Raw genomic sequence first — 18,770 nt, 5'->3', positions numbered from 1 at the left:
TTATGCAGGAAGTGTTGGGGCAACCGATAGATTGTAACATTAAACTGGCCCTCTTATACATTAGGAGCCGTACGGACCTAAATTCCAGGGAGCGTACTTGGGTCACCTTGGGGCTGATGGTGGTGAAACACAATATTGCAAGATTATGGAGAGCTCAGAGCCCACCGTGTATTGAAGATTGGGGAAACGATATGGACTGGTGCATGGTCACGGAAAAGTCCGTATATGAAGCCAGGGGGTGCCTGAAAAAATGGACGCAGGTATGGGGGCATTGGAACACCCACAGGAGGGAGATATGTGAACCTCCATGATCAAGAGAAAATGTAATAAATGGGGCTTGATTTTAACTCACAGGGGACTCGTGTTGTTGGTGACCGCTGTGTCTTCAGTATCATTTGTGATATATCAATATTGCCATTGTATGTGTACCGTGATTTTATCATTGATCATGCCTTGTTTTCAATAAAAAGATTTATTAAAAAAACAATTTGACTTGTGCTCAGACCAGCATTTATTTGTAAACACCGGCACCTGTCTATGAGAACCTTCACATGGTGGCGCCGTGTGTATAATCGTTAAGCAAAGTTTATTACTGGAGCATTTAACTGTTTAATGTAGCTAAAAAAAATGGTATCACTCACACTTAAACCTGAAGTTTAAGGTGACATGTAGGTTGTGCCAGCTGCAGTGGATCCATGTGAAATACCTTGGGCCCTGGAACTTAATTAAAAACAATTAAGCACTGATGCAGAGCATTTCAAAACCCGTGTAATATAAGGAAGATTTCTAAATAAATGACCAGATGGTATGCAGTCATAGGCCCACAGCCTGTATCATGTTTTCACTGAGGACCTCTATATGAAAATCTCTCTCATCGTAAAAAAAAACATTAAGCCATCCTGCTTCTATGCAATATCTATTGTGTTCAGTTTCCTTCTGTCTTTGGACTTGCAGGTGGGTTAGAGATGATCGAGCAGCTGCTGCAGGACCCACTTCTCTCCCAGAACAAGTTGTCTTTGGATGGGCTCAATGACATGAAGACGCTGTTTGAGTACCTTACGCTCTATGGTGTGACAAGTCAGGTATGGTTGGTTGATTAAGGCTGTCCTACTGTAGGAAACTACTGAGTTCAAGTCTGCTAATGGTGTTTGTATTCTGCAGATTTCCTTTGACCTGAGCCTTGCCCGTGGTTTGGATTATTACACTGGGGTCATCTATGAGGCTGTCCTGTTACAGGACCAGAAGGAGGTCCAGGCTCAGCAGAATGACCACTGTGAGGAAACTCTAAGTGTGGGGAGTGTGGCTGGAGGCGGCCGCTATGACGGACTGGTGGGAATGTTCGATCCAAAGGGCAGGAAAGTGCCATGTGTCGGTGTCAGTATCGGAATAGAGCGGATTTTCTCCATCATGGAACAGAAAGCAGAGGTAGGCTGCCTTTTTTTGTTTTCTTCATGTTCTTACCTCTGGAAAAGAACACTCCATGCTTTGACATTGTGTAAAAAACTGTGATCTCTGTAGCCCTTACTGCAATATTCCATGTTTCTTTAGCCCCTATTTAAAGGTTTAAGAGGATCAGTTAAGAAATCACACCTTTTTGTTTGTTTTGTGGTTCTGCAAGCATTGGCATGCTAGGCAGAAAGAAGTGTATCTGTCAAAACGGAATTCTTTTGTATGATTTTCTTTTTCACTTGGAAGTTCTAAAGGCAATGCAGAAATTATCACTTGGTAAACAAATTAGCCATGTCAAGTTAGGATCCTCCTTCCAAATGGAATCTACTGACTTTGTTTTAAAAGGTCATCCTTGTTTGCAGCATAAAAAGGTGCATTTATTTAATTTAATTTATAGTGCACAGTGTTTTGTGTAGCACAAGAACTACAAGTTGGTATGTGCTCATCACAAATTCATTGAAGATGCATTATAAAAGGTCAAGGGATACAATAGGCCTTTAAAGCTTATCAACCCTCTAATCTCCTTAGAAAAGATCTGATGGCCAACCAGTGATGTGTTAGCGCACTGCACTCCACTCCCCCAGAGGCCACCATACCTCACATTTTCTACTGCACATCTAAAGGAAGGGAGTCCCTTTCTGAACTCTGCTCAGAAACCTTTTTCCTTCTCTTCAGACTGGTTTTATACAATTTACACTGGTTTTCCATGTATCCTAGGACTCTTTCTCTTTGGATATTTCCTGTTTATAGAATTTGACTTGTAGAGTACCTTATTCATAACAGAAATACATAATGTGTTTATTCAGGTCTTTTTCTTCTGTGGCAAAAAGAGCTTATGTACTAATGGTACTCAGTGGAAGTGTATTTACTGTCTTTATTCAAAACATGGCTAACGGTGGTAAGATTTGCTATGCTCTGTCCATAAATTCCACTAATGATCAAGAGAGCCACCTTCTCAGGTGGCTGCAGCAGAAAAATTGTCAGAGTAACCATATCAAGTGTGAAATCTTTCCCCGAGGTAAAGTAATTCCTCGAGAAAGATCTGGAGAGAGGTGAACAGTCTGACGAGGCAATGTCTTACAAACAAATGCCCTCCACTTTTTATACAGTTCTAAAGAGAACTGTATAAAAAGGCTACAAAAAAATCTGATAATCACATTAGCTTTACAAAGCGTCACCTGAGTTGCCTCTTGCATCAAAACAGAAATCCAGGTTATTGTTGACGATGGCCGCCATTGAACCTACCGTGATAACACAACCTGTCGACCCTGCTCATCTGTCTACAGAAAGGTCATAGTCAGCACCTCTAGCGTACACTCAGTTTGTCAATGTGCCATCAATGATAGGACCCTTGTCTTCTATACCGCCTCCGGCATCAATAACTCCTCCTTTAAAAAGAACGTAAATGACGACCATGTTGTCAGTTGCAGTGCTGTCAACGACTCGATCTGGAAAGCTGCTTTTAAAATTTGCTGCCAAGCTTTTTACATCCTTAAATGCTATATTTGTAAGTAAGGTATTCCCCTCTTTGACACTGAATGTGAATCTCAGTGTTGGTTGATTCAGACTACTACCTGGCCTGGCCAGTTTCAGCTTCACATGAAATATCAGGAAGATGATGAGGATCATTATGATCAGAATAGAAATTACAAGGGGCAGCCTGACCAGTACTATGAAGGAGAGGAAAGACGAGAGTCATCTTGGAAATATGGCCTTTCCTAGTGTGACTGATCAGACGATTAATATTATGAAGTGTCACCGTATGGTAGTCAACAAATGGATGAGTGTAATGCATGAACCTCGTCATATGTTCTTAAACTATTGTACACGATTTCTGTCTCTTCCCCCCCCCCCCCCGCCCCCCCAATAGATCTTGCGACTCCCCTGACATTGCAACCCCTAGCATCTCTTTGGCAGCCTCAAATGGCCCCCTTCTATGCCTGATCTTCTAATCCATGCTTATCAACCCTGGCTATGACTATTCTGGTACCACAGCCACCAATTCAGGCAGCTCAGTACTCATCTGATGAGGAATATGAAGAGGAAGGAGAACTGTTAGATCATCATCAGGCTATATTGCATGCACAACTGCAGACCCAACTCCACCCATGTAGCCTCCTTGTCTGATGAATGTCGCCGGTTGAATTCACTAGTGGAGAGAGGGGCTTAAAAAGAGTTCAGTTACCGACCATGGTAAAGTATTGTTTCTTGTATGACTGCTGGAAGCTTTCCAGAAAGTCAATGAAGGCATTCCCTACAGTAGACTTTATCTGGCAGGTGGGAACATGCAAGCTCCGTCTTCTGTTTCAGCTATACTACCTCATCTACTCAAAACAACCCGGCCTGTCTAACTGGACATCCATGTGCTGCTTCTGTCATAATATGAGCTCAGAGTCCCTTCCACAATCCAACCTCTTCTGACATGAAGGAGTGAAAAATGGTCAGTTTTAGTAAAAGAGTATCTACTGTATCTGACTACCACCATTAAAGCAAAGAATGCTCTGTGGTATACGATACTAGGACAGATAGATGTGGGCAGATATTGCCCTTTACCGAGACTTGCTACCCAAGGACAAGAGGCAAAGGAAATCCTACAGGAAGAGAAGAAGGCATTAGAAGCTATGACTTATGGGTCAGTTGGCATGGCTTCCACAGTTGTTTGCTAGATGGAGAGAAAGGTGCCCAGATTAGCTGTGTTCCACTTCTTTTCACCCCCGAGGTACACTTTTCACTGCATCCAAGATATAAACTTCAGTTCGAAAACATTGACAGATAACGTGTACATGAGGCATCACAATCAATATAATAAGACACAGGTAAAGCTCAGTCCCCTGGAATAGTGCAATATAGACTGCATATTCCTTTTTCAGGACAGAAGGGGCAGAGGAAGTACCATTTTATTGAAGCGGTAACCTGCCAGAGCTTTCAGTAGGAGTAACTGCGCAGAAGCCTTATTTTCATCAGTCCTGCTATGCACACCTGCAGCTTTACGCATGTCTGCCTCCTGTACAAAGTAGCAGCCCTGCAAGAGAGGTAGTGACCAGTCCAAGCAACTAAATACATGGGGCTGACATTGACATGCTGCAGACCCTGGCTACTTTCCATTTTTCCTACCTCTCTAAACCTGATGAGTGTGAGAGTTTCCACTTCAATGTGCAGCAATTATGTGGGTATTAGATCTGGTCCTCTATGGACCTAACGCATGACTTTCTAAAGACCAGCTGATGCTGCTGAAGACCATCCGTCAACATCTGCGATTGCTGCAAGTGAAAATTCTTTCTGTGATCACCAAAGGGGCTGTGAAATCTGTTCCCAACCCCCGGATAAATACACGCTTTTATTACAGATTTCTTTCTTATTCAGAAGAAGCTGGATCAGTGGTGGTCTTTGTTAGATTTTCTGCAGTTCAGCAAGTACCTACTGTAATTATCATTGTGAATGATCATGCTTCAGGAGTACTACATATTCTCCAGATCAGAGCACATTGTGTTGCTGAATGCGCAGGATTCCTACTTTCATATTTCAATTCATATAAAACACAAAAAACATCTGCGCTTTGAATAGGTCGGGTGAACACTGTTGGTTCAGGGTACTGTCCTTTGACTTCAGGCAAGCACCAATAATCTTTACAAAGTGTATGGCCCCTGCAGCAACATTGATAAGAAAACAGGTAATCAACTCTTTCCCTTCTTACACAACTGGCTAGCCCTTTGTCTTTCTCTCATTATGGCCAAATTTCATAAATACGCTTCCATAATCAACCCTTTCTTTGGAAGGTATTCTGGGTACAGCTGTAGGGGAGAATTTTCCGTCACAAGAAAGAGTTCAGTATTTGAAAGCCTTAGCTACTTGGATTAAAGAATTAAAGAGTGTTACAGTTTGCGGTTTCTAATCATCGTTGAGCATGATGTCCTCTTGCATTCTGCTGCTTCTTCATCACAAGCTACATATGCATCCTTTACTGGAAGAGTTCGATGTTCTGTGGCTTCTAGGGTCAGGGTGTTTTGCGGCTCAAATTGAGATTCCTCCCAGACTTCAGACTGCATTCAATTGGTGAATTATGACATCCGCCTCGGCAGTAGGCCTATGTTTTCAACTCCAGGTATCTGAAACCTCATGACTATTAACATTCCTATGGACAGATAAATCGCTCACCTGCAGGGTCAAAGGCCATTGGTTGGAGAGTGGAAATCAACTCCATATCAACATTCTAGAGCTCAAGCAGTATTTCTCCCAAGACTGACCAACACCTCAGTTGTTATAAAGGCAGACATCACAATGATATTTTATGTCAACAAGCAAGTACACACCAACCCCTCTGCTCTTTCATAGGAATCCTAACATCGTTAACACTTTGGATCAGTCATAGCATTAATGCTAACAGCAGAGCACTTGTCGAGTCGGTAATACCTGGGCAAAGGAATTCTAGCATTAGTCATGAGAAGGAGCTCGATGAGATGGTCGAGATGATTTTCCATCAATGGGCCATCTAGTGCTGGACAGTGCAACAGTGGAGAATAAGAATTGCCGATCCTTTGCACGCAAGCAGTGGCACCCAGGATTGAGGGAAGGGGGCAGAAGCCCTATCGATGTCCCGGTTGAATACCTTTGCATACACCCTCATTCCACGACTGATCAGTGAGATCAAGAAAGAAAACTCTGCATGCTAATTGTTATGGCTCCAGCATGAGTGCTGGTTCATCATTCTCCTGCCCTTTGCATTCTGTTTGGGCAGGTGACAAAGCCATCTATGTGGAGCAGTAGTAGGTCAGATATTTCACCGCATTCCTTGGTCTCTCAATTTCTACTGAACACATCTCATGGCTAGGCATTCGTACACCTTCCACAATCAAAACTGATCAGACCGGATGGAAGGAGGAGATGTGACTTAACAGCTAGAGTTGCTGACCTTGGAACTGGGGAAAGCAGGTTCAAATCCCGGTCTCAGTTCAAAATCCTGTGATTGTGGATGAATCACTCAAACTTCCTGTGAATATAAATGTGTAATGTCTGGTTCTCATGTAAAGCATTCTAATGCCCTCAGACCAAGTTTGTGCTATGAAAACTAAAGCAGAAAAAGAAATGGAGATTCTACGTCTGGTGCCAATCAAAGTGTTTGCATTATGGATTCTCACAACCACATCAGGTGCTACTGTACCTGTTGAAGCTTGCAAGGTCAGGTCTTAAGCATACTTCCATGAGGGTCCACCAAGCGGAAATTTCAATATTTCTGTTCCTCCGATTCAGTTTCTCTTTTGGCCATAAGAATCATCGAGTTTTTGTATTATTTTTTATAAATCTTTTTATTAAACAAGCGTTGAAACATAAGCAATTTCAAAATTTCACAATATTAATCAAGGCATGACAGTGTGAGACAATAATCAATTACGTTACACACAGTACGGATCATTCAGGGAGGGATCAGATCATCTAATTAAATACTCTGTGGGGGGGGTGCAAATATCTCCACGGTATGAGTTCCATTGTGTCCAAATGCGAGACCACTTTCTAGGACAACCACGGGCAGCATATACAGTCTTTTCCCTGAACATACACCAGTCCACACTCTTTTCCCATGCCTCCAACGTAGGGGGAATCGTCGATCCCCAGGCCTGAGCGATGTTTCTTTTTACTATTGCGAACCCAAGGGTGGCCCAATGCGTTTGATGGGTATTTAAGTCAGTTGGTTCCCATTTGTTCAACAGGCATCTGGTGCTTCAGGGTGAATAGTGATACCAAGGACTGTACTTAAGACTTCATGTACTTCCGTCCAGTATATTTGAATATGCATACATTCCCATATGATGTGCATAAAGGTACCTATCTGTCCACACTTTCTGCGACAGGTTCCTCTTTCCGCTCAGCCCATCTGTGCTAGTCGGGGGCCTGTTATATATAGTTTATGCAGTATTTTAAGTTGAACTAGTCTTAATCGTGCTGGGATAGCCACCACTCGGAGAGAGGACACCCCTTCTCTCCAGTCGTCATCATCCATTTCTATCCCATCCGCCAACCATTTCTGTTGAAGTCCCAATAGGGGGTCAGCCATATTATATATCAACTTATTATAGATCAGTGAGATGGTTTTATATGGAAGGTGCCCATCCAGAATCCTAACCTCTAATGGGGATGACTCTGGAGGGGAGGAGCCCCTTGGGAGGAGTGAGTGTAGTGCATGACAAACCTGCATGTATCGAAAATCTCCGAGTTAGCCAGCTCATATTGACTCTGGACAGTGGCAAATGGTTTTCACCTCCCCTTTATCCCACAGATCTTTAATTTTCAAAATGCTGATCATGTCCCCCCTATCGAACCCTTTTGATGTCCATAAATTGCCTAGTTGTGCAGAATCTCATAGGGGAGTGGCCAGTGTCACTTTGTGCTCCCATCCGTGGGATCTATTCACTGCGTGCCATATCTTAACTGAGTGACTCGTAGCACCCGTTAGTCGTTGCCGGGCGGAATTTGAATAGAGTGATCTATTGGAATTCCCACCAGGGAGGAGCCATTTATCCATACGATAACCTGAGTTTTCAGGGTTACCATAAGTGCTGTGGTTGATAGCCGCTAAGTGTGCGACCCAGTAGTATTTATTTATATCCGGGAGACTGATGCCTCCATCACACCATTTTAACGTGAGCTTACCCAAGGCTATTCACAGCACGCCGGTCCATAATAGGTCCCTCGGAAGGTGTTCGATTTCTTTGAAATATTTCAGTGGAACCGGATCAAGTGAATTTTGAAGGACATAAAGGAAGCGGGGGAGGGACATCATCTTAAAGAGTGCAGCCTTGCCTAATAAAGGAAGGGGAAGAGATTTCCAATTGGCTATGTCTCGTTTCAACCGTTGTAGTGGAGTCAGGAGGATTCACTCATATATAAGTAGAGGGTTCAAAGAGAGAAAAATCCCCAAATATTTGAATCTCGTGGCATTGATTTGGATTGGACAGTTGCGGGGCAGGTCTGGGGGACTCCCCCCCCCCCCCCCCCCCCCCCCCCCGCAGGACATACAGGTGGGACTTAGTCCAGTTAATCGTGAACCCAGAATATCTGCCAAATACCGCAAATATATCTAGAACTGCCGTTAGTGATCGCTTGGGATTGGTTAAGTAGAGCAGCACGTCATCTGCATATAACGCAATACGGTCCTCCCACTCCGGTGCCCTACGCATACCCCACATAACCGGATCCCGTCTGATCCACGCCGCCAGGGGTTCCAATGCCAACGCAAACAGGAGGGGAAAAAGCGAGCATCCCTGACGGGTACCCCGACTCAAATTAAATGTGTCCAATTTTTTTATTATTAACCACGACTAAATGAGGCGAATCCACCGGATAAATTCTTGGCCAAATCCCAGTTTTCGAAGGACCGCTATAAGATAGGGCCACTCCATTGTGTCAAACGCCATGGTGGCATTCAAAGAGACAAGGATAGCCGGTTCCATAATTGTATTCGCTCTACCAATGACCCCATGGACTCGGCGTAGATTTATTGCTGTGTTCCATTATGGTGTAAAACCAGACTGGTCTGGATGCACCAGGTCAGAGATGATTTTGATTAGCCGATTGGCTAATACTTTGGCATGGATCTTTGGTTCGGCATTAAGGAGGGAGATCGGTCGATATGAGGCACAGTCTGTTTTGGATTTGCCTTCTTTATGAATAGTCACTATATTTGCTATTCGTTGATCAATAGGTAGTTCCCCTTTTTCCCTGGTCTCTTCAAACATGGCTTTTAGATAAAAGGCTAGTTTATCAGGGTGAAGTTTATATAATTCAATAGGAATAGCGTTAGGGCCCAGAGCTTTTCCTGATTTCAATGATCTGATCGCCTCCACAATTTCGTCTGTTGTCAAGGGACTATCCATTAATTGCTGGTCTGATGAGGAGAGGGTAGGGAGTGTTATGTCTTTCAGTAATTCAGCCGAGTCGTCTTCGGTGTACGGTGCCACTGTAGTATACACCGCATCAAAATGATTAGCAAAGTGATTTGTAATTTCTTGAGGGTCAGTAATGTCAACACCATCAGCATCTCACAGAACCGGGACAAGTCTGTTACCCATTCACGCTTATCAAGCCACGCTATAAATTTCCCTGCTTTATCTCCCAAGTCATAAAGCCTACCAAGCTTCTCTCTCCCCAGCGCTTTGGCTTTTTCTGTGACTAACGCCCTGTTTAAATCGGAGTAGGTGGAAAGATGCCGGTGTGGTCGTTGTTTCCATGTCCCTCTCTAGGTGGTAGATCTCGTCCTCTATATTAGACACCTCCCTTTGTTGTTCCTTCTTGTGACTAGATATCAATGAGAGCCTCCCCCCCTGACTACCGTTTTAAATGCTTCCCTGAATACATGCGAGGAGTCCACTGTGCCCGAGTTTTCAGTAAAGTAAGTGTCCATAGTTTTGAGAAGACCTTCACGATCGAGTGGTTTGTTAACTGACTTTTCAGAGCATTTCCAGCCAGTGCAGTCGGCGCCACCAGTGTGGTAATTTAACATAGTCTTTACCACCTTTGGGGCCAATACATTCCGAAAACATTTTCTGAATCACAAAATGGTTTATAAACTCATATCAAATCGTAATTTCAAAGGGGCCTGTTAGGGCCTTCTTTCCGATTGTGAGTTGGTCAAGTGTGTATCAATACTTGGTGACTGTAATATCAGTTGCACACCATGGATCTGTTATCGACTCCCAAGTTGGGGCTGTAGCTGATTCGCCAGTAGGTAGCTATAGTTAGGACCTAGCTTATATGTTTGCAGACTAGAGGAGGCTAAAAATGACCCGATTTCTTACATTTTTATTTTAATAAGAAGCCAATTGTATAAAAATGCATTACTATAAAAAGGTGACCATAGACAATTTTTCATGAACCTTTTTAAAAGGAAAAGGAATGGAATATGAGACATTGTTTGCTAATAGGCTGTAAGTCAAAGCATATAATAAACTGGTACTGTGCCTTTAAGAACCTCACAGTACCCTCTGTATCCCATCATGCCTCAAAGGTGACAGGTCAGTTAATTTTTCCGGATCCTGGAAATAGGATCCTGAGGAACTGAGCTCTGTCTTTTTGGCAAAAATCTTTCAGAAATCTTTCCAAATCTTATATTTAGAGTTTTCACTTGACAACGTTTGTCATTTGGGGCCTTTTTCTGACAGAAAAGTTATCTTTTTTTGTTGTAAAAATGCCTTTATGGTTTGTGAAGTGCACTTTGTGTGTGAAAAAGAAGGCACAATCAGACCCTCAAAGACTCTGTATCATGTGTCTTCTGGAAAATAATGTCCAAGATTCCTGTACTCATTATCAATCCTTCTCCAGAAGAACTTTGAAGGCCAGACACAAAGTTAGACTACATGGATTGAAGCAAAGGAAGGAAGAACATACTGCCAGACTTCCTAAAAGCTGTGGACAAGGTCAGTCTTGTACTAGAGCGTTTTCTTCCCACTCCAAGGACTCCCCTAGAGGCCGACCCAAGGAGGAAAGACATCAGTGGAAGAGGCCCCGCTCCTCTTTGACATAAAGGAGCATAGCTTTGAAGACTAGACCCATAACCTGTTCGCTGGCCGCCATCCGTTATGACGTCAAGACACTCGCCGGCTTTAGAACCCAGATGGTCATTGTCGAAAACACCTTCATCGACACTAAGACCACAGTCGTCGATGTCAAAAACACCGCCATCGTCAGTGAATCTACCCCCGTTGACATTGAGACTGACTGTCTTTACCGACGCTGACACCACATCATTCCACGTCAAGGCCACTATGTCGAAGCCAATTCAGTTTAAATCAAGATGATCTCAGTCAATGCTCAAGCCTCCTTCCCCAACGTTAAGACTTCCAACTTAGACTTCCAAGCCATCACAGCCTCCAAAAGGGACATCTAGGGCAAAATCTTTGTCACCATGTATGCTTCGATCTTCTAGATGGCCACAGGATCTTCGACCAGAGAGATCTCCCACTCCAGGTTCTAAATGCTCCCAAACATATTCTCCATCACATCACATGCCAGATAGAATGCTTTCTGGTACAGCTTCACCAAAGGGAGCCACACCACCTAACTTTTCTTTAGGTTCAGTAACATCGCCTAGGCTATCACCTGGAATATCCCCGGCTTCTGCTTCTGTCTTTCAACATCTTCCGTCAGAGATTTTTCTCTGACTCTCTCTAACACACCTCCACCAAGGGTTTCTCCAACTGATGACTTGACAACTTTTTTTGAGGTGCTTGTAAAAGGTGAAACGAAGATGAACATTCCCATGCCAGCTCCCACTGCATCTCTACAACTGTCATCTTTGAGACCTTACATCAAAGAATGTCTGTAAGACTCTCCTCCCTGTGGTCCTTGGTCTTTTTGAGCCATCAATGCAGTTATTCCTGACACCTGCATCTATAAGGTTGGCTTCATTTAGGCTCTTAAAGAAATATAAGCCTCCCAATTCTTTCTTTCTCATGGCAGATCCACCACTGGGTCCAGTAATTGTGGCTGCAACAAGAAGTCACACATAGTAGCACCATCGTCTTCCGTACCACTGGATAAGGAGAGCAAATTAATACTCTTCTGGAAGGAAAATGTGTGGCACTAACCAATTCCACAATGAAGCAGCAAGTGCTGATGCCCTTTTAGAGAGATATGATGGATCACTTTGGGACTCCCTACAAAGGTTTACGGATAACCTTCTTAAGGAAGACTGACAGGATTTTCAGGAGTTAATTATTGAGGGAATGCTGGTATCAAATCAGATCATTGGTTCAGCTGCTGACATTCAAATGTATCCACCCATAATTGTTGCCATGGTATTTGTGCTAGCTTATAGCTTAAGCTAAAAGGTCTAAAACCAGAAGCATAAACTAGAATCCTGAACCTGCCATTCTCAAGAAATAAGCTGTTCGGATCTGGCACAGATGACAAGATATCACAGATAAATCTTTAAATTTCGAAAGAGATACGGGTCTTATGACATGCTCCATTATACTATTCTAAAATCCCACATTTGGTCACCGCACCAGCAGCAGCACCAGCAGAAACAGTCATACCCTCAACGCAGATCCTCCAGAGGAAAAGGGGGCCAACATCAGCAATCTGCAATGGGAAAAACGCCTTCCAAACAATGAGACTTGTCTTCCCCCAGATCAATCAGTCACTCCGGTGGGAGGAAGCATTGTAACACACTTTTCAGAGTGGCTGACAACTGCACACATTTGGGTTCTGAATATTGTGCAGAATGGCAATTTTCTCTGTTTCAAGTCCCTTCCTTCATCTCTTCCTTCAACCAAAACATTGTCTTATCTACAAGAGCTATTACAGAAGGAGGTGAACCTTTTACTACAAAAAAGTGCAGTGATACAGTGAAGGAGGTTCATTCATATCAAAAAGGATTGGGAGTGTGATCCTGATTTTTGATTCAGAAAAAAAGGACTACATCAGGATTTCAGGCTGTTTCTCAACCTCAGGGTACTGAAAACGTACATAAGAAAAGAGTAATTCAGAATGCTCACATTAGATCAGATCTACCTTCAACTACATCAAGGGGACTGGATGTCTCCAATAGATCTTCAAGATGCCTACTTCCACATTCCGATCATAAAAAAGCATCAAACGTTTTTAAGGTACACAGTAGGCTCAAGCATTTTCAAAACAAAGTCCATCCCTCCGGTCTAAAGTCAGCTCCCCAAAGATTTGTGAATTCTATGGCCATCCTCACAGCACATCTGAGAAAACAAAAAAATATTTTCTACCCTTACCTATACGTCTGGCTCATAAAAGGAACATCCTCAATAGAAAACCAGAGCCATTGTCAAACATGTCTCCACACTCTCACCAAGTTAACCTCAGAAAATGCACCAGCGCACCTACACACACGCACGCACACATACAAAGACCCCCCTCCCCCCGCCGCCACCATCGCACACATACATACACACACACACACCAGCACCGGACCCCACTCACCGGCTACGCAAGTTTCTCTTCTCTGGGGCGGCGGTAGCGGGGCTCTCCCGATCCCTGGGAGCCCCGCCCGACAGCGCCTCTGTTCACTTGGGGCGGCGGTAGCGGGGCTCTCCCGATCCCTGGGAGCCCCGCCCGACAGCGCCTCTGTTCACCCGGTCCCCCATCTGGACTCAAGGTGGGGCGGCCCCGGGGCTCTCCCTAGCTCACGGGAGCCCCGGGCCGCGGGAGGACTCGGCCTCTTTGCTCCATCCCGGCGGGCAGCCAATCATAGCCCAGCAGCAGGCGGGACTTCCTTCACTCTTCTGGCCCGGCCCACGTCTTCTCTCCCGTTGCCTGGCTTCCTGCCTCAGGGGTCCGCCAATGGCAGCGCGGCCCCGAGCAGGGAGGCGGGCACAGCGTTTCCTCAGGAATCCCGGGCCCATCGGCGGTGATAATTTATTTGCGGACATTACAAATATTATTAAATAAGTTTTGCGCGCGGTCAATCAGTTGCCTGCCCACAGCTGAACTGTAGTTTTCAAGGACAAGGCGCTGCGTGACAAAGCATTTTTGAGCCGGTCAGGTGAGTGACTCTCTTTGGTGGCGGGCCGTCCGATTCAAAATAAACATTAATTTCAGAACTACTGCGTCACTTAGATCAGCAGAGCCTTGTGTAGCTCGCTGTAACAGCCTGCTAGTGGTGTGATCTGAGGGCCGAGCAGGTAACGTTACGCCGCCCAGGGTATAATCATTTATTTTTATGGCGAGTCAGTCGAGTACTACTCCTTTTTTTATTTAAATAATTATAGCGCTCTGGCTCCCGGCTATAACCTGTATGCCAGCCTCAGGCTTGCCAATCAATGATGTCTGGTGCCCATCTGCGGCGTTCGTTTATCAGCTGTGTTGACTGACACTGTTAATTTGAATATATGCAGCTCATCTGTGCTGCGGGGCAGGTAGTTGTGTGCCGGCCGGGGTTGCCGAATTAGGATATTCATGGGTTAAAGGTAGTTTTTCAAAATAATACACTACAGTACACTGGCTGTTACTGACTGTGTGTGTGCCTGTCAGCCTGAGGCCTGCTCAGTGCCTGACTGACTGCGGCGGCGTCCACGCGTCAGCTGACTTTTATTAACACTTCATTTTAGTGCCCTTCCATTTCTGTGGCTTTGCAGCAGTTTGATCAGCTTCGAGTTTCTCCTTGCTAAAATGGGGAGAATTTGTGAGATTTATGTTTCCTTCCACTTTCTTGCTTGATTTTCCTCGGGACAAAGTGTCACTCATAGTCGTTGAAATGTCACTCATAATTACACTGAAATTATAAAAATGTCACTCGTACAAATCTGAAACCTTGGCAGCTATGGGCTTTCACTGCAGGCAGGCCTGGGGGCCGACTTGAATTACCAGGGCTCAAGCCTCACGCAGCCTTCAGCCAGCTGTAGGCCACAGACATCGCGGCCTGGAGGCCAACTTGAATTGCCACGACCCGCGGTGGCTACAGCCTGCCTTCAGCCACCTGTACACCAGAGTCTCCCTGCAAATATACAACACGAAACTCCAGAAATAGTTTAAGACCATACTTACGAGCGCGGAACCAATCTACTGCTTCTGAAGGTGTACAGTGGACTCTTCAGCAGGCATTTGATGGCAAGATCATTTTTTCTTAAGTTGATATGGTGACGTGCATAGTAAGATGTGCAAACCTATTACTTTGCAAAGGAAAGGTTGCTGTTTTCCCAGAATAGAAATCCCAAATACGGTGACTGTTTCATAAATTAATGTAAAGCAAGATCTGTATTACATTTTATTACCTCTTCTGCTTTTACATTCACAATCCTGAAGCACTATGCACAAGAAACTATTTAAAACAAACAGTGCACATTACATTTTATTCCCCAGCATCAGTCCACAGACCTGCAGGTACCGAAACTAACTTTCTGTCGAGTGCTGCTCTCTTTGATACTCTCTCTGTGATTGACGGTCATGCTGACAGCTCTTACCCCCGCAGCGAAGGGGCTAAGCTATTAGCATTGTAAATGTTTAAAAACAAAAACATAAATAAAAAGCATTGCCATTTACAATGCCAATAGCTCTAACTTTAATAATGCGAGACCTATTGCATTGCAAATGCTTGTTTTATCTAGGAACTATAATAGATACACTGTCCAAAAAAGTGCATCTTTCGGAGGAGTTACTGTTATCAATCCCAGTGAAGTGTTGCTCTCCATTGCAAACTTCTCATCCAACAGCTTGACAGATTTCACCTCTGTTGGGATTGATGGCCTCTTGCATTTTTCTAGTTCTTCATGGCAGTATCCACATGATACCTTTACAGCAAGGTCTGGAGGATCAGTGGAACCATTTCATGAATAGTTGAGGGAAGAAATTGACTCTATCACAGTCAGCCATCCAATCCCGCCATAGTGGACCAAATCAGTAAATATAATGAAAGGGACCTTATTCCGTCAGGATCTCCCAGCTCAGACTATAATCCCAGATGCATCCCTACAAGGGTAGGGAGCACACTTGGACCATTTAAGGACCCAGGCAAATATGGTGACACCAAGTGAAGACTTACCATATCAACCTACTTCAGTTGAGAGCAGTTCATCTGGCTTTAAAAAAGAAATCTTTCGGCAATTAACATTACTTCCCTGATTGTTTAGACGGACAAAACAACAACAATGTCCTACCTGAACAAGCAGGGATGCATTTGAGAGTGAGACCTTTATACATAGAATCACAGGCCAATAGGAAATGGCTTATTGAAAGGAACTGAACAATTACAGCTGTCTATTTCCCAGGTGTTCAAACATGGAAGCGGACACCCTTGATCAAACCTTCCATAAAAAAACTCGTCTATATTCTAAACGACAAAGTTGTTGAAGAAATTTTCCAGGAATGGGAATATTCTCAAATAGACTGAATTACTGACATAAAAAACAAAAATTGCCAAGACTGCGCCTCCAGATATTAGCATCCAGGAACGATAGGGAATGCTCTTTTGATAGACTGGTCGAAGAAATGCATTACTACCAATTCCTCTTATTCCAAAGGTTCTGGCCAAATTTGATATTTCTAAAACCAGGCTGATATTGATTGCTCCATAACACCTTGTCGGTGGTGGTTCACAGACCTTCACCTATCAGAACGACCACACAGGAGCTTGCCGTGCAGACAGGATCTCCTGTACAAGTTTGGGGGCCAGATTCTTTACCCCAACCTTCCATCAATGAACTTAGCGGCATGGCTCATTAAATCAATATGGCAAGAGTGGCTCCTGATCGCTCATCCCGCATGGGAATATCTGGTGCCCTCGTAGGAGGTCCCTCGACAACATAAGTGGCTGGAGTGGGGAACGGTGGAAGAGGTGTGGCGCCGCGGCCAGGGCGATTGACGCTGGAATCTGGGGACCACGGTTCGATCCCCGGCTCCGGCGGCAGGTTAGCCCAGCACCATGTGACTCTGGGCAATAGCTCGCTTAATCTTCCCGACGGCCCCCCAGCGCCTAGAGACCCTTACGGGTGATTGTGCGCTTTACAAATGTGGACTTTACTTTACTTTTCTTTGCCCTGACTGAGCTCCGCTTGCGGCGATCTAAGATGGCGGCTGGGGCCTGACGGAGGTGGGTTACAGCGGCCCGAGAGTCGCGGACTACACCCGAGGAGCAGTTCTGACATCCAAAAGGAGGTTTGCGGACGATCCGCCGTGGGGACAGCGCGCAGAGGGACTAGAGCGCTGCATCGCGTCCCCAAGATGGCGGCCCGTGACGGAGCAGGGGGGCGTACTGAGTGCGGTAAGAGACCGCTGAGCCCTTGTGGGCGGCGGAGTGGGCCCAGTGCCAACACACCACCAGGTACATGCTGGTAACCGGACAGTGTGTGGAACTCCTGCGGGGCAGTGCTTGACTGGCAGGCAGCCCCTGAAATACACCTGGGACACTGCTGTTTGTGGGCAGCTGGGCCTACAAACCTCATTGCTGCATTGGGGGCGAGCTGCGACAGCGTCGGTGGGCTGAAGGGCCTTGTTAAGGAGCATTCTGAAATGCCTATGACAGGGATGTCGCCCTGTCTCCTTCCCGAGTTGCCCTGCTTGGACGGCACTCTTTTCCTTGAGGCGTGACCTATGGAGAGCATTGGGATTGTGGGGGAGTGCTGACCGTCCTGGTTGCTGTGGCGGTGGCGCAGCTTGGGCACGCTTCTAGAGCCCCTGGACTAATTGCCCTCATGGCTGCACCCGACCCCTGCTGACTACTTGAAGGTATGTGGAGCTCTTGCGAGGCGGCGCTCACATAACAGGTGGGCCCTGAAACTCACCCGTGTCACCGGGTGCTGTCTGTGGGCTGCTGGACATCCAAGACTCATTGCTGCATTGGGGGTGAGCTGTGGCAGTGACAGTGGGCTGGAGGACCTTGATGAGGTGCACCCTACACTGCCTGAGACCGGACCATCGCCCTGTCTCCCCCCTGAGTTGCCCTGACTGAGCTGCGCTTCCTTCCTGATGCGCAACCTGTGGCGAGCGTGATAATTCGGTGGGAGTGCGGTCCGTCCTGGTTTCTGGGCTACTTGCCCTTAAGGCTGGGCACCATTGTCCAGCACGCATTTTCTTGGCTGGGGCCCGCTCTACCTCTGCTGATCTGTTTGCTAAGCAGGACCGCGCCAACATTTTGGCACTGCTGCTATTTGCGGAATCCCGGCCTAGGTGGAATACTACGCGGCCTCTAGTGGGCAGTTGTGATGGGGCGCGTATCCAAGAGAAAGGGTTTCGCAACCCTCCAGGAGGAAGACGGGGGACACCAGTCTGGCGATGAGGGTGACGAGAGGCGGAGCTCCAGTGCGGCGGTCCCGGGAAGCCTTACATTGGAGGACATAATGCAGGCCATCACTGCGTCAAGAGAGGCCCTCGAGACAAAAATCGACGTGATTGGGTAAGATCTTGCTCTGCTCAAGGATGACCATAGGAAGCTAAAGGAGCGAGTAAAGGTGACCGAGAAGACATTGGAGGAGGTGCCGGATAAAATGACCACCTTGCAGCAACCACCTTGCAGCACTCCCTGAGGTATAGTGGAGGAAAGAGTTTCAATCTTGGAGATGAAGGTAAAGACAGGGAAGGGCGCTCTCGCAGGAATAACCTCCGCATAGTGGGGGTTCCAGAATGAGCAGAAGGGGACGACGCTGTTAGGTATTTTTGAGGGATGGCTCAGGTCTGAGGTTGCCGCGGAGGGGCTTTCTCAATTTTTTGCCCTTGAGAGAGCCCACAGAGTCCCGGCAAGGCCTCCTAAGCCGGGCGCACCCCCGCAACAAATGGTGGCAAGGCTATTGCACTACCGTGACAGGGACCATCTCCTGCAGCAGCCCGGGAGAAACAGCATCTGCAAATTTAAAACTCCAGGGTGATGC

The 18,770-nt window shown here is 45.8% G+C and overlaps 1 protein-coding gene across 2 annotated transcripts in view; it reads left to right on the top strand.

Annotated features, from left to right (window-relative positions):
• Positions 1-18,770, top strand: part of LOC144769393 (histidine--tRNA ligase, cytoplasmic-like) — a 178,461-nt gene that overhangs the window by 96,503 nt on the left and 63,188 nt on the right. For both annotated transcript variants that reach the window (XM_078653448.1, XM_078653447.1), the window contains exons 9-10: positions 955-1,082; positions 1,162-1,425. In XM_078653448.1, the coding sequence (XP_078509574.1) occupies positions 955-1,082; positions 1,162-1,425 (392 nt within the window). The remainder of the gene's footprint in view (positions 1-954; positions 1,083-1,161; positions 1,426-18,770) is intronic.

Source organism: Lissotriton helveticus, chromosome 7 (genome assembly GCF_964261635.1).
Source record: "Lissotriton helveticus chromosome 7, aLisHel1.1, whole genome shotgun sequence".
Taxonomy (NCBI): Eukaryota; Metazoa; Chordata; class Amphibia; order Caudata; family Salamandridae; genus Lissotriton; species Lissotriton helveticus.
Note: the sequence above shows the minus strand (reverse complement) of the source record. Positions and strands in the feature narration are given on the sequence as shown.